The sequence below is a fragment of the Astatotilapia calliptera genome, chromosome 10, assembly GCF_964374335.1.
Source record: "Astatotilapia calliptera chromosome 10, fAstCal68.1, whole genome shotgun sequence".
In the NCBI taxonomy this organism is placed as follows: domain Eukaryota; kingdom Metazoa; phylum Chordata; class Actinopteri; order Cichliformes; family Cichlidae; genus Astatotilapia; species Astatotilapia calliptera.
In genome coordinates this window covers 18,703,504-18,718,628 of record NC_137431.1, presented here as the reverse complement: position 1 = coordinate 18,718,628, position 15,125 = coordinate 18,703,504, and the positions used below count along the sequence as shown (strand labels likewise).

The 15,125-nt window shown below is 38.4% G+C and overlaps 1 protein-coding gene across 1 annotated transcript in view; it reads left to right on the top strand.

Annotated features, from left to right (window-relative positions):
* The first annotated feature begins 481 nt into the window (after positions 1 to 481).
* rxfp2a (relaxin family peptide receptor 2a) overlaps positions 482 to 15,125 on the top strand; it is a 38,570-nt gene continuing 23,926 nt past the window's right edge. The window contains exons 1-2 of the mRNA XM_026182802.2: positions 482 to 687; positions 11,193 to 11,336. Coding sequence (XP_026038587.2) covers positions 633 to 687; positions 11,193 to 11,336 — 199 coding nt within the window. The 5' untranslated portion in view covers positions 482 to 632. The remainder of the gene's footprint in view (positions 688 to 11,192; positions 11,337 to 15,125) is intronic.

Genomic DNA, 15,125 nt, shown 5'->3' with positions numbered 1-15,125 from the left:
TCAATATTAGATAGGCATCTTTGTTTCCTGTTTGGAAACAGGTGAGGCTAAAGCAGTAATGCACCTCCTCTGTGAATTTAGCTGTGGGGAGCATTTATCAGATTCAGTTCTGTAATACATTTTATATACGTTTTTATATATTTTATAAATTTTATATATTTAACACGAGAGGCATTTGAACAGGTATCGAGGTATCGAGTTAAAACTAAGTGGGGGAAAGCTGCATGATGGGGTGGGGTTAATTTGCAGCCGTAAACAAGGCAAAGGTGGCAAGAGGTGGATGAATATGTTATTTTCTGGGGAGGCTCTTAACCTACATTCCAATAAAGCCAACCCACTGAGAGAGAGAGAGAGATCCACTGAGCTCCTGGAAGTCCACAGTGTTATCGGGATGTATTTAAGCACCATCTCAGTTTAACTTTGCACGGTACATGCTTAACTCGATAGTAATCCTACATTTTGAGGGTTTTTTTTTTTCTGAATTCCACATGTCGGACATGCTCTGAGACACTGGTCGGACTCGGACTTCACTCCTGTAGGCCTATTTTATTTGGCGACCTGCAGGTTATTTTATTTGGTCTGAGCATCGCCGCCGGAGCGCAGCGGGAGCAGGACAGCCTCACAGCCTCAGGATGAATGTACCTGCCGTCATGTTGCTCATCCACTTGACCCACATTCATTTGAAAGGTAAAGACACTTTAATGCATTCAATAGGTTATTTCAATTATTCTTCGTACTTTAAACAGATTCAATTTTTTTTTTATTTTTTGTTCATGTGCCAGCATGTTTGATGGACACGAATATCGAGAAACACGAAGGGGCAAAAAATCTGCGCAGCATTATTTACACTGTTAACTGCAGGATTGAAACCATGCGCTCCCCTTTCAAAGAGTCTCGTCTGTCCTGCAGTGATCTGAGACGGACTGAGGTGTTATTCCTGCCGCAGAGGGTGGAAAAGTCTCAAACACACTGCGAGTGCTCATTTCAGCGTGAGCAGAATGATCTGAGAGAAACAAAACGAACACAGACCCTAAAATTCAGGATGCGATACGGACGCTCTGATAGGCTTGAATTTGCATTGCCGAGAATTTGTGTAAGCGCTAAATTGCTCAACGGGACGAAACTGTATCAACCATTGTGACGAATTAAAGTATGAATGATATTATTTTACGTTTTTCTGATTTTTTTTCATCCACTGCAACATGAATGAACATTTCTTCCACAACTTGCCACCCTGAGACTCATCTCATCTCCCACAGCATTAGAAAAGTTTGACTGTGTGATGTTGTCTATAAGCGCCTAATTAACTCTTAAGAAAATCACCACTTCCTAATATGAAGATCAATAAATTATATGTGTTTAATACTGTAGGCTTTGTTTTTTTTTTAAAACAAAAGGGGGACATTAATAATGAGCAGTGCTAACATCATGACGGAGGCATGTGTGAGTCAGGCGGCAAACAAGAGACCACACAACATTCACACTTCAGGAAATTATCAGCTGCATCACTTACAAGAGTTTATTTAATACATGTTTACAGAACGGACCCCATTTTTTACATTTTAATTCAGTGTCCAGGACGCTCTTGAGTTTACTGATTTAATCTATGAGTCATGGATCAACAAGCAGCTGACAGCACAGGTTGCGCCAGTCCTTCCCTCTTTCTGGTCAGGCATATTTTCTGTGTTCAGCTCACCTGCACTACAGATGTTTCCAGTTGTGCAGCCAGGGAGGTTCAACTGCAGAAAATACAGTGAAGCAAGAGCAATAATTCAGCCAGTAGTGAAACCCATTACTGTTTTTACAATTCAGTGTTTTGGGCTAATTTAGGTTTTGAAGTTACAGTGATGTGAATCAGAGGCTCCTCAGCTTATCTCAAAATCATGCTTATTTTTAAAATTTGGAGAAAAAAATCTGCAAATTGAAGAAGTTTTGATTTTATTAATATATTTAATATATTTACAGATATGCATAAAATCATCATTTGAGTATGTATTGGCGTTGATCACCTGATATTTGACCCGTTGGTGACTGAATAGAAACACTCGAGGTGAACAGGCAGCACAGAGGCAGACATGATGTCACTTTGTGTTCTTTCTCCACTGCTCTCTTTATGTGTGAATGTTCCCTCTGCCTCAGACAAAGGTGTGAAATTAAGTCTATCTTTATGGTTATTGGAAGACTCTCGAGACACCGGTATACTGTTTTCTTCCATGACTGCCTGAGTTCTCTCAAATGTGGTCATATTTCAAGTAAAGCAGGCTGTATCTCTCTTTCTATGTTCATCATACACAAAAACAGAACAGAGTGTTGATCCTTTGATGGAAGTGGCCTGTAATTCATCCAACAAACAACTCAGTCACCAACAATTTGAACATGAATTAAAACATGATGCATGCAGTGCGGGATTATACTAAACTCCACAAATTTTGCACGAGTAAGTTCTGGCTTTAAAATCAAAGAGTGAGATCACAAACTTAAAAGAATCGTGCTGTGAAAATAACATTTCCATCATCCTGATTTCATCTTTTTTTATATTTCTTGCACTTAGGTTTTTCAGATTATCAAACAAATTTTAATATTGGACAAAAACATGCAGTGCAAATACGAAATGCAGTGTTCAAATGCTGATTTTATTTATTAAGGGGAAAAAGTCGACCTGACCGTGTGTGAAAAAGTCATTACAAGGCATTACGTAAAAAGAATATGATACCAACAATCAAACATGGTGGTGGTATACCACTATAGTGTGACGGTCTGGGGTTGCTTTGCTGCTGGAAGACTTGTTGTAATTGATGGAACCACGAATTCGTCTCTCCAGCAGAAAACCCTGAACAAGAGTGTCCAGAAGCTCGAGAGCACTTGGGTTTTACAGCTGTTTCACGGAGTTGTTCTGACCCTTGACCCATATTTTGTGCCCATGAGAGGGTTTTCTTTCACAGTCATAGACATAACAGCAGCAAGAGTTTATACCAGGGGTGTCAAATGTACAGCCCGTGGGCAGGATGTGGTGTCCAATACAATTATATCCACCCCACTAGATAATTTTATGTGTCAGTTATTATTGGCCCGTTAGTAAGTGGGAGACTAACTTTAAACCCTGCTGAAAATCCTTGCAGGCAGGGATGGGACTGGCACACCATTCAGCCAATCAATCGGCCATTGTGTGAAGGAAGGAACGGGGCAGACGTTCCAAGACAGCAAGTGTAGTGCTGCAGGTCAAGTACACAGAGAGATGGCAGAACTGCCAAAACCTTTTTTATCTGTAATGTCCTTACTCGTATTGGTAAATAGACTAGTGGACAGGACAAAGGGGTTATATATGAAATATAATGTTTGCAAGTATCTTAAGGACCCCATCATTTTACCTACATTATAACCAATTAAAATATCTTTGTAGAACTATTGCTATATTTTTGCAATTTCTGCCGCCCACTTGGCCAGACCCTTTAACTGGATAAATAAAGGATATATGAAAAGTGCCAAAAACTACATGCTGACAGGAATGTTTGTAGCTCAAGATGAATTATATGAATTATACTGTTCACGAGGGACCATAATTTCACATGTCATGGACCAACGAGTGATTTATAGCTTTTATAGCGATTTTTGGCGGACAATCAATTTTTGGCAAAACACTGGATTCAAATGCAAGCGTGTTGGGAAAAAGTGAAGCAAACTGAGCAGTGTCTGGCTGCATTTCAATGCAAAGCTGAGTGCAGAATTTATAGAATTAGGGGCTGGCTACAGTGATACCTTTTTTTATTTTCAGCTATTTTCTATTGTGGAGGACAAAAGGTTTCAAACTTCTCCAATCCTGTTTTATGACTACTGTTAAAAAAATAAACAAAAATAAAAATAGAAAACTGGACAGTCTGAGCAATGAGCTGCCAGAACTTATTCTGTAATTTTGCAGAGTCACGCTGACAGATTTCCGTTTTTGTAACAGCAGCTTTTTCTTTAACATGTAGAAAAACAGTTAAAAAAAATTGACTTCTTTACACAGGAAGCAGAGTTTCACCAGTTTGCCCACTTATGTTTAAAGCAGGCTGTATGTGGCCCGTGATATAAAACGACTGACACCTCTGGTTTCGAAGTACTGAAACAGGCATTCACAAAAAGAAGATGTCACAGCCACATTTCACTTTCTCTTTTATTAGTTGCTGCTTTTAGCTTCAGTCTCACAGTCCTGGCAGCCTGCAGGACCTTCGGTCACTAGGGAAAAGTGAGTATTCCTCGATTGGCGTCAAAGAGGGTTCCACGCTACAAACTTCCCTAAGACTGCTTTGGTTGGTGTCAGATTGCTAGGGCTGCCTGTAGTTTGCACTGAAGATGGCAATTTGCCTCCAAACACCCACTGACTAAACATCAGCAAGCAGTAGTAAATCTTAAAAAGCCTGAAACTTTCCGTAAGCCCTCACTATGCGCCTGTCACACCTTTATTTTAACTATATCGTTTATTTATTGTATATTAGACAATTTTTTTCTTTTTTCTATTATTTTTTTTATTATTGTCAACTGCATAGAGAATTATCTATTTTCCTTATTAACCAGTGGTTACTAGGGCGTTACTGACGGGTCTCTATGACCAGGGCTTTAGAAATTGATTTCACAGCAACTGCCAGGAACCTGAAAAACCACATAAAAGTGGTCAGGGAATTTTTGTTGTTTCTACATGAGTGGTGTCAATCATAAGGTTCAGGGGCCTGAATTGATCCTCAAAGACTCAAATCTGGCCCATTTGGAAAATTGGATCAATGTGAGCTGTATGTGGCCCTCAATTTAAGATGAGTTCAGCATCGCTGTTCTACATATTACATAAAGCATGGAAAAAACTTTAAGTGCATTGTTTTTCTTAATATTTATGTTGAAAGTAAATCGTTGCATTGTTTAAATTGCATGTTTTCTATCGCAAATTTTTACAGTACTGTTAATCACTATTATTAAAACTGTGGATCAGGGCCCACATTTTCTGACATGACACAAAGAAAACGGGGATTCGGTTTAACATACCAACACTATGAGCCTTAAAATTCCCTATTTGGAGAGCTCACTCATTAAGTCAGGTAACTTTACTTACACTGTAAGTGTACATAGCAACAAGATCACATAAACAAAGATTTAAAAAAAACATGACAGTAACCATTTAAATGAGATAACAAAATAAAATTGTATAAACGCCCTGGGTTAAATTTATAAAAGGGCTTAAATAAAAAAATCAATTAGAAAATTAAATGCACAAATAAAATCCAATGTAATGGAAACATGGTTTGACAAAACCACGAAGCATCTCAGGCTTGACTTGTGTTTGCGTTTGATTTAAAATTGCGAATCACTGGACCGGTTCTTATGTGGGAAGACAGATTATTCCAGAGCCCAGAAGCAACAGCAGAGAAAGCTCGCCTCGGCACGTTTTTTAGGAGAGAGGAGACCACTGAGAGAAGTTTTCGGGAGGATGACCTCAATGAACTGAAGGGAAATTGGGGAATTAAAATATCCATAACATATTGTGGATCTGATCGGCAGAGGGCTTTAAAAACTGTGACGTCTTTTCTTTATTCCCTGGTCAGTCACATTCACTTGCATTCCATTGAATGTGTTTTCGTTTTTTATGCTTAATGTGCAAAAAAACAACAATAAAAGCTGGTGGATCTAGCTAATCATTACACATTAATAATAAATGATTAATAAACCACGTGTGCACTGGCCCTGTTCTCTGGCACAGTGGGTTTGAAGTAAAACCTTGACTCGTTGTTTACATCTGTATTCTGATGAGAGCGAGGACATTCAAAGTGAATGTCAGCATTTTTTCCTCACTGTGTCATGTTGTGAGTTTGGACCCAAAATGCAGACTCACAAGTAAATACAAAAATTCAACAAAATATAAAAGGTAGGGATGGACCAACCTGATATTACGTATCAGTCAATGTAATCCGATCCATTAAATATCACAAAAATATTTCACAAAACTTGCGACATGGCGTAGCCCAACTCGTGACCTCACGTCGGAGCGGTATGCGTCACGTGATAGAGCAGCTGTGGCGTGCGAGACATGTCGGCGGTCTGGTTGAGCATTTGTATTTTATAATCAATGCAACTGTTTTTTTTTAAATATCTTGCTGCATTTTGTATAAGTTCATACTCAAGTTTTAAAAAACAAAACACTAAAGCTATTCTGTTATACCTGTATGCAAAAAAATACACTGCACCCAAAGTTCAGCAATACTGATCAATCTAATAAACCTACACCATCCTCCCTATTCTGATATTTTAAAGAGTACTTGGGGGAAATATTAAACAACAATCAACTTCCAGCAAAAAAACATAAGGAACTACCCACCACCCTCTGCCTCATCGTAATCAACTTTAATTTAATGCATGTGTAAAACAAATGCACGGAAATCAATAATTGTTCTACAGTAATTAAATAGATTCAACACCTTTCTTCAACAGAATTGCAGACTGCACAGATGGTACCTTCCCAAAGGAAAAAAGAGTACATATCCTACTAACTATTAGACTTAACAGTTACTATATACAGTAATGGACTTATTTACATTTTACATCACATGAAAACTTTGGTTGTAAGATTCAGATAATTATTTATTAAAAGCTCAACATTTTAAATGAGAATAAGAAAGAAAAGTATGTCTTTGTGCCCCCTTTCCCCTGTTGATGCCCTACCTGCCCCCCCGGCAAAACTTTGCTAGACCCGCCCCTGCACAGTTACCAGCCGTCAGCTACACGTAGAAAGTAATATTAAATAAATTCTAACAACAGATTATCAAGCTTAAACGTGCTTCTGTTATTCAGCCGCTGGTTTCCTCTTTCTGGTGCGAAGTGGGCGATGAACAAACAAGAGAGACGGACTCGCAACGGATACTTTATTGATCCCCATGGGGAAATTACTTGTTTTTCTCTGCATTTGACCCATTCACCCAGTGAAGCAGTGGGCAGCCCACTAAGCAGGCGCCCGGGGAGCAGTGTGTACGGACGGTACCTTGCTCAGGGGTACCTCAGGGTAGCCGTTAAGTGGATTCGAATCGCCGACCTTCCGATCATGGGGCGACCATTTTACCTACTGAGCTATCCCTGCCCCTATAGGTGATAAAGCGATAGATCTTTCAGCCCAATTCTACTTTTTCTACATAATCCATCATACAAAATGTAATCAAATGGAAAAGTCTCTTTTTTTAAACTTGTTTTATCAGTTTTAATCTTTTAACTTTATGCATCAAGTAAAAATTTAATTATATGCAACATTCTCTGACTTGAATAAATTAGTTTAACATTTAAACCTATTTTCTACACATTCCAGCACATAAAATAAAATATTTTTTGTGTTTGCACTCAGTCTTTCAAATAGATGCAAGTAAAACACAGCAGAAAATAAATAAAGTCAAAGACTCAGCGGTCCTGTTGCTCTATTTTCACCTGTAAAGCAGGACTGTGGTAGGTGGAGGTTTACCCTGGTGCAGGTGTGCCGCGGTCAATGGAAGAATCCGTGAGTTTCTCTGCGAGTTTCCCATTACGGCATAGCGCACTAGGTGCTTGCTTGGAAGTTTCTTCCCAGGCACGATGGACGCTAATGTTTTTGTCACTTTTTATGGAATCAAACTCAAAGTAAGGTCAGTACTTCCAAGCTTTAAACACTGCACGCTCATACTCTCTCCTGCACTCGATATATGATCCATTCTCGCAAAAAATCACGGTTTTAGTAACGCAGTAACGCAGCGTTCCCACGGGAAAGTAACGGTAATCTAATTACCGTTTTTGCAATAGTAATCCCTTACTTTACTCGTTACTTGAAAAAAGTAATCAGATTACAGTAACACGCCCATCTCTGCTCGTAAGCAGTGTTGGTCAACTTACTTGAAAAAAGTAATCAGTAACTAATACTGATTACTTCCCCAAAAAAGTAATCTGGGTACTTTACTGATTGCTTATTTTCAAAAGTAATTAATTACTTAGTTACTTTTTAAAAACATGGTTTAAACCTGAATATGTGATAAAGAAATAGATCTTTCAGCCCAATTCTACTTTTTCTGCATAATCCATCATACAAAATGTAATCAAATGGAAAAGTCCGTTTTTAAAACTTGTTTTATTAGTTTTAATCTTTTTACTTTATGCATCAAGCAAAAATGAAATTATATGCAACATTCTCAGACTGGAAGAAATTTGTTTAACATTTAAACCTATTTTCTGCACATTCCAGCACATAAAATAAAATATTTTTTAAAATATCTTTCAAATAGATGCAAGTAAAACACAGCCGAAAATAAATAAAATCAAAGACTAGCGGTCCTGTTGCTCTATTTTTCACCTGTAAAGCAGGACTGTGGTAGGCGGAGGTTTACCCTGGTGCAGGTGTGCCGCAGCTGTCAGTGGAAGAATCCGCGAGTTTCTTTCCCATTATGTGGTAGCGCACTTGGTGCTTGCTCGGAAGTTTAGGGTTTTTTTCGCTGTAAAAAGAATTTTTCTTCCCACGCACAATGGACACTAATGTTTTTGTCACTTTTTATGGAATCAAACTCAAAGTAAGGCCAGTACTTCCACACTTTAAACGCTGCACGCTCATACTCTCTCTCGCACTGACATATTATCCATTCTGTTGTCACGAACGTCGCACTTGCTTACATCATTGTCATGAGACACTCACAAAAAAATCATGGTTTAAGTAACGAAGTAACGCTTATTACCTTTTTTGCAATAGTACTAAGTGAATATGACAAGAACAATAAAAGTTTTTAGATAATTGATAGGGAGTTTCTGAGGAAAGAAAGATGGGTCACAAATGTGCCTGTTTTCTTGCTGAAACTTTGAGAACTGCTTTGATTAACAAAAAAAGTATTTTGAAATATTCACGTGTCTGTTTTTACACAGAGTTCTGCTAAACAGCTATCACTGATATTCCTTTAGCATTTAGTATAACGTGTGTACATACCGGAGCATTGAACAGCTTAAGGACCCAAATGTGTTTCTCAGGACTGTGTTTTACATCCAAAAAAGGCAATAAAATCATGTATTTTAAGGTTGAAATGCTGCACATGTTTTATGAGGTAATAATGTTACATTAGGAAATTACATTAGGAGACAAGAACACTCTGGGTTTTGGGACTTTAACGGTTTATCTCTGCACTCTGATTCTTGTTTATCATCAGCATGAACAAGATGAGACTTTGGCCTGTTTGAATAATCCCGGTAATTGTTTCAAGCCCACAGAACATCAGGTTCATTGTTCATTAGATAAAAACTATTTTACATGTTTCTGCAGATTGATTCATTTCTGCCCTGCTGTTAATATTGGTTAAGCATTTTAACAGTGTGAGTTTCCGACCTTAATATTTTTCTTCAGTATCATGATCAAGCAAACAGAATGAGGCTCTAGTGAGCAGCTGCCATGATTAAACAATGGTAATAACAGATGATAAGTAATGATAAATGGTAAATTAAGCCCCAGCAGTGCTGTTTTGCTTTATTTTCCCCATCCCTGTTCCTCTTAATCAAAGCAGGTAACACTTGATCTATTTTGTGTAGAAGAAGAGACAAAGTGACAAATGCAGAAAAAGCTGATATCTGTCACTGGGATAGCCCAGAGAGATTTCTGTGTTTGTTGAACCAGCTAACGCTAAGAAAGCCTGTGGGTTTGTCACTCTTGGTTTCCAGTATACCTCTTTGGTATGAAAAAAAAATTAATACAAACTGCTGAAGCTCAAACTGAGCAGCAGAATGTGGGAATAAAGGTGATTTGAGGGACTTTGAATGTGGCACAGTTGTTCGTGTTGGTCTCAGAATTTTCCCACACAACCATCTTTAGGGTTTACGAAGGATGTTCCAAAAAAGAGGAATAAAAAAATCCTGTGAGCGGCAGTGCTCTAGGGTCTTGTAAATGTCAGAGGTCAGAGGAGAATGGCTAGACTGCTGTGAGCTGATAGGAAAGCAAATGTAATACAGAGTGGTTTTTGAAAAAAGAAAACAGGGACCACACAGCTAAGAACAGAAAATTAGGCTCTAATTTGCACAGGCTCACCGAGACTCACAAATCCCAACCCCCTGGTCGCCCCGTGGCTCAGGGGGTTGGGATTTTTGAGTCTCGCATCTGTAACCGGAAGGTCGCCGGTTCGATCCCCGGGCTCTCTGTCCTGGTCGTTGTGTCCTTGGGCAAGACACTTTACCCTACCGCTTACTGGTGTTGGCCAGAGGGGCCGATCGCTTCTGTCAGTCTGCCCCAGGGCAGCTGTGGCTACAGCTGTAGCTTGCCTCCATCAGTGTGTGAATGTGAGAGTGAATGAATAGCGGCATTGTAAAGCGCTTTGGGTATCCATGTGTATCCATCAACTGATGGCAGCAGGATAACGCACCATGTCAAATCATCTCAAACGGGTTTCTTGAACATGGCGATGAGTTCACTGTACCCAAATGACCTCCACAGCCCCCCAGATCTCAGCTCAACAGAGCATCAAGAATGTGCAGCCAAAAATCTGCAGCTAATAACCCCGTCTGAAAGAAATACTTCAAGACAGAAGATGGAAAAAAGCACTAAAAAGCCAATGTATATTTAGGTTTGATTACTGGTAAATCTAGTGGACGGGGAAAAAAACATGTAAAAGACGGAACATTTTGTGATTTTTTTTTTTAATGTCAGGAAAAGGTCTGCATTCAGTAATTCATGTTTCTTTACAACAGGCAAAAAATAAATAAAAATAATGAGGAATTTCTTTCTGGTTTGTTTTAAAGTACGTCATGCTAACTAAAGAGTCATGTGTCTGACTCACTGTGAAAGACCTTAAAATAAATGAATTCTCTGATCAGACACGATGGTTTACAAGTCGTTATGTGTGGGACACAGATGCAAAAGAAAAAAAGCAGTCTAGTCAAAGATTTAATGATACCTTTGATGGATTTATTAGGGGTGTTTTTGAAATAGTTTTTAAAAATACACAGAAAACCCTCAGATTGATGAATTCTTTATGAATTTCATGATTAAATTTGGTCTGCACCTGACGTTTTTGTTGCCTAGAGCTGCACGAGTTGATCTCTCCTAACTCACAGGTATCAGTGCAATATTATCAGCCCATTTTCATTTCTTTTAAATATGTTTTTGCATTATTTTCATTTTTGTTGTGTATTTTAATTCTTATCTGGATAAATTTGCACCTTCTTCTTATATTTTCCTCTCCCTTTCTCAGCTCTGGAGACCAGCTGGGTGGAAGAAGGGGTTAGATGCCCTCTTGGCCAATTCCCATGTGGAAACACGAGTGAGTGCCTCCCTCAAGTTTTGCAGTGTAATGGACACAAAGACTGTCCCAATGGAGCTGATGAGAGACAGTGTGGTAAGTGTGAGCCAGTGTAACAGTGGTTATAAATGACCAAAGGCAGTATTTACTTTTAAGGGAATAGTATGTTGTTTATATTGACTTTATTATATTTTCTTATTTTTTAATATAAGTTAGAATTTTTAAATAAACTTTAGATGTTTGTAGCTCGCATTTTATGAAACGCTGAACTAATGCAATGAAGATTTGGCCTTATTTAACCTTACATGAGTCGAAAATTCACATTTTAACCTGTGATTTCACTTCATAACTGTCTTTCTTTCAAGGTGACACTAAAAGTTTTAGCAAGACAAAGAGAACGACAAGCCCAGTCAGAAATATCCTGTAGTATAATATTATACAATAAGTTTAAGGTATTCATGTTTAGTTATTTATAAATCAGTGCCTGTTGTCCATTACCTACTCCTACTTTTTTTTTTTGTACATTTCAAAACAAAGGAATAAATAATATAAACAGCATTCAATAGTAGCATTAACGACTAGCAGGTTGTTTAGTGATCATGTACAATCCCTGCTTCCTGGTCGAAACTACACTGCATTCATTAAGGATCTTGTCTTCTCTTTTGTGTTTTATTGTGTTGGATCTTGTTCTATTTAATATAAACAACTGTCTAAAAATAGTCAGTGATCACCATGGGCTTCTCTGGGTTTTTATTACCCCTGTTCATCTGTAGCACATTTTAAAGCTCAGTTTTTAAAACCTAACGATGTAACTACAGCTGTTCACGGTTTGCCTGACACCAAATATTTGAATGGGTCAGAAAAGAATCACTTTGAGGCTAACAAAGATTTGAGTGAGTACATGAATGTGAGGATCAGGACTTTTTCATAGCGAGTAATCTAAAACGTGCAGCAGTATATTAATGGCTAACCCTGTGCTGTCGATGTATCTCAGATGTTGACCTGACTGAAGTTTGGAAGCTTCTTCCTGACGTGCGATTGCATTTGTTTCCACCTATCGGGAACTCTCACGTTAACTTTTATTGGAAATAAAATCTATGGGAAAAAGTTAGCAGTTATACTCCAGTGTCGCTGTGCTAATGTGTTTATATTATCCTAACCATAGCTGTGTAGAGAGATTCTGGGTTCAAATCCCGGACGAGCCCCCAATTCTAAATATCAACACTTCACCAAGTTCTTTTGATTCCTCAGAGGCATCTAATGGAAGACAAAACACTGCTCAGTAGAATGTTTAACACTTTATTACTTCTAGAAGGGAGATGCGTCCTGCATGACACTCTGCCACGGATCTCAAAATGGTGGTGTGCCACTAACAGTTTTATTACAAAAGCTCTCTCATTCTAGTCTAAACAACAGTGTCTCAGTAACTTTCCTCTAGAGATGGTCCCCTCTTATCTACATTTTCCCAGGGAAGCGTGAGCGAGAGGCTACAGCTTTCTACTCCCCAAGGACACGTGGTCTCATGCCTTTATTTTTCAGGGTTGTGTCCACTTAATACTACACTATATAACTTTATAACAGTTATTATTAATAAGAAGCATAGCATTATTGAGGCACTACAAATTATTTAATCCCAACACTAGCAACCACGTAGCACACCACCATATGCTAGCTAGCCCACCATCGGTAACCCTAAAAATGTCACTGCTGTTTAGTTTTCCTTCTTCATTTATATCCGAAGTGAATGCAGAGCTATATGTTTTAATTTTTCTCAGTCAGAACATGGTATATCATCTTAAATAAAAACTAGCAAGCTAACTCCCCACTAACTTCTAACTCTGTTAAACTTCATAATCCTGTTTTTCATGGATGCCTGGATGTTAAATTTGATAGTTACACCTGGTTAGGCAGACATGCTGATCATTTTATTAAAGATGAAAGAATTTTGACGGCTTTTAACTCTCAGTCATGCTGTAGCGTTTGTTTGAGACCTGAAGGGCTTTTGGACCTGGAAATAGCTAATGATGTCATATTTAACAGGCAGATTCCCTTTAAGGTAAATACTGCTTCTTCTTAAAGTGTTAAGAAGCACTAAAAGAGTGCAAAACCTTATATAGTTGGAGTTTGCACTCTTGTAGTGCTTCTTCTTAACACTTTGACCTTCAGATCAATCTATTGCCCCTAAAAAGAGAGTCAGTGATCAAATATGAAATATTTTAAAACTTCATACAATATTATTGTTGAGAATTCACACCACACTTGTAAGAATCGTAGTTTCTAGGTTATAAGCTTTTGGTCAATTTTCAATCAATAAAGCTGATCTTGAATACCTTAGTTTTCATTCAAAATTTTGAGGTACAGACAGCATGGTAGTCTTGCAGCAAGACTACTTGAAACAGGAGAAAAGCTGTTACACAAGAAGTACTGTAGAAGGGCGTCGATCAAGCATCAGGTCTGGTGTGTACTCCTTTGTGGGAGGAGGACCAGGACTACCAATGCCAGAGTCACACAAAATGACCTCAGATGGGATACTCATGTGCATATTTCTGACTAAACTGTCAGAAACAGAGTCCATGAGGATGGCAACGGGTCCTGACTTCCTTTATTCTGGCCTGTTGCCGCAGCCCAGCATTATGCATTTCAGTTCTCATTCACTAGAGATATACCTCTCCAGACCTTCACTTACCCCCTGCCATTGAGTGTCATAAATAAAGCAGTGAAGGAACTTCTGTTTGTTATAAATCGATAATTAGGAGTGACATGCGCCTTAAACAAAAGAACCCTTCTTTTCTTTGGTGGGACTCCAGACCAAATCGAGCCTCGCTTTCCTACAACCTCTCTTGGGCCTCGGCGTATTAGCCACTGGATCAAACTCTCATGACAGTCTTCCTGCAACTGCAAATCAACCAGCTGAGCATGGGCACGAAGACTGTAATCCTGACAATCTCCAAAGCCTCAGAAAAAGACTGAAGCCAAGAGCCAAGAGTAATTTTCCAAAAGAAACATCCCGTTTTTGCCAGTTTTAGAGAACTAATCTGTTTCAAATTACCATTCAAGACCAGGGTCATCATCTGTTGGATATTACCTCTATTGTGTAAAAGAATACTATAAATGTTACCATGACATCCGAGAATAATCTATTTCTTTTAATTAACAGTCGAGAGTCGCTACACCATTCAAATATTCATCAGTCATTGTCAATTAAAATGCCAATGTGTTTGTAACTATTTCGTAAACACTCCCTAGGATGCTTGTTTTAGCATTAGTCCCACGGTAAACATGAGTTAGTATTTTTTTGTTTTTTTTTTGTTTTAATCATTTAAGCCCTTTTTATGAAACGTTTTCATTTCTGCAGAGCATAGTTTTCTCATCACCCAGGTCAAGAAGGAGCGCAAATTAGTTTCAGTCTGTCTGCGAGGGCATGCTAGTTATCAGAAATCCACTCTGTGTTATATTACTTCTCCATTCTTGTCATCTGCCTCACCACCACACTATGCAACACTGCCATAACGATGACAAGCACAGCAGTAAAGAAGTTCACTTTGTGCACTTTATCAATCTTCTTTTTTTTTAATTTTCTTAGGAAAATTGGAACAGCAAAAGTACAGTATATAAGCCAAAAATGGAGTCTGTACAATGTTAACAAGCTTGAAAGTGAATATTTGGTATGAACACCTTTGTTCTTCAATACAGCCTGAACTCTCTTAGACAAGCTCTATTGTAATTTCTTCAGGAATCGTGCTCCATGGTGCGTTTTTACCATTATCATGCTCAAAAGTGAAGCTACTGCCAATCAGACACTTGACACAGACCAGTTGGTATTCAGGCTGGATCAGAATCTGATGGTACTGATGATACGTGAATTCCATCAATTTTGACAGGAGT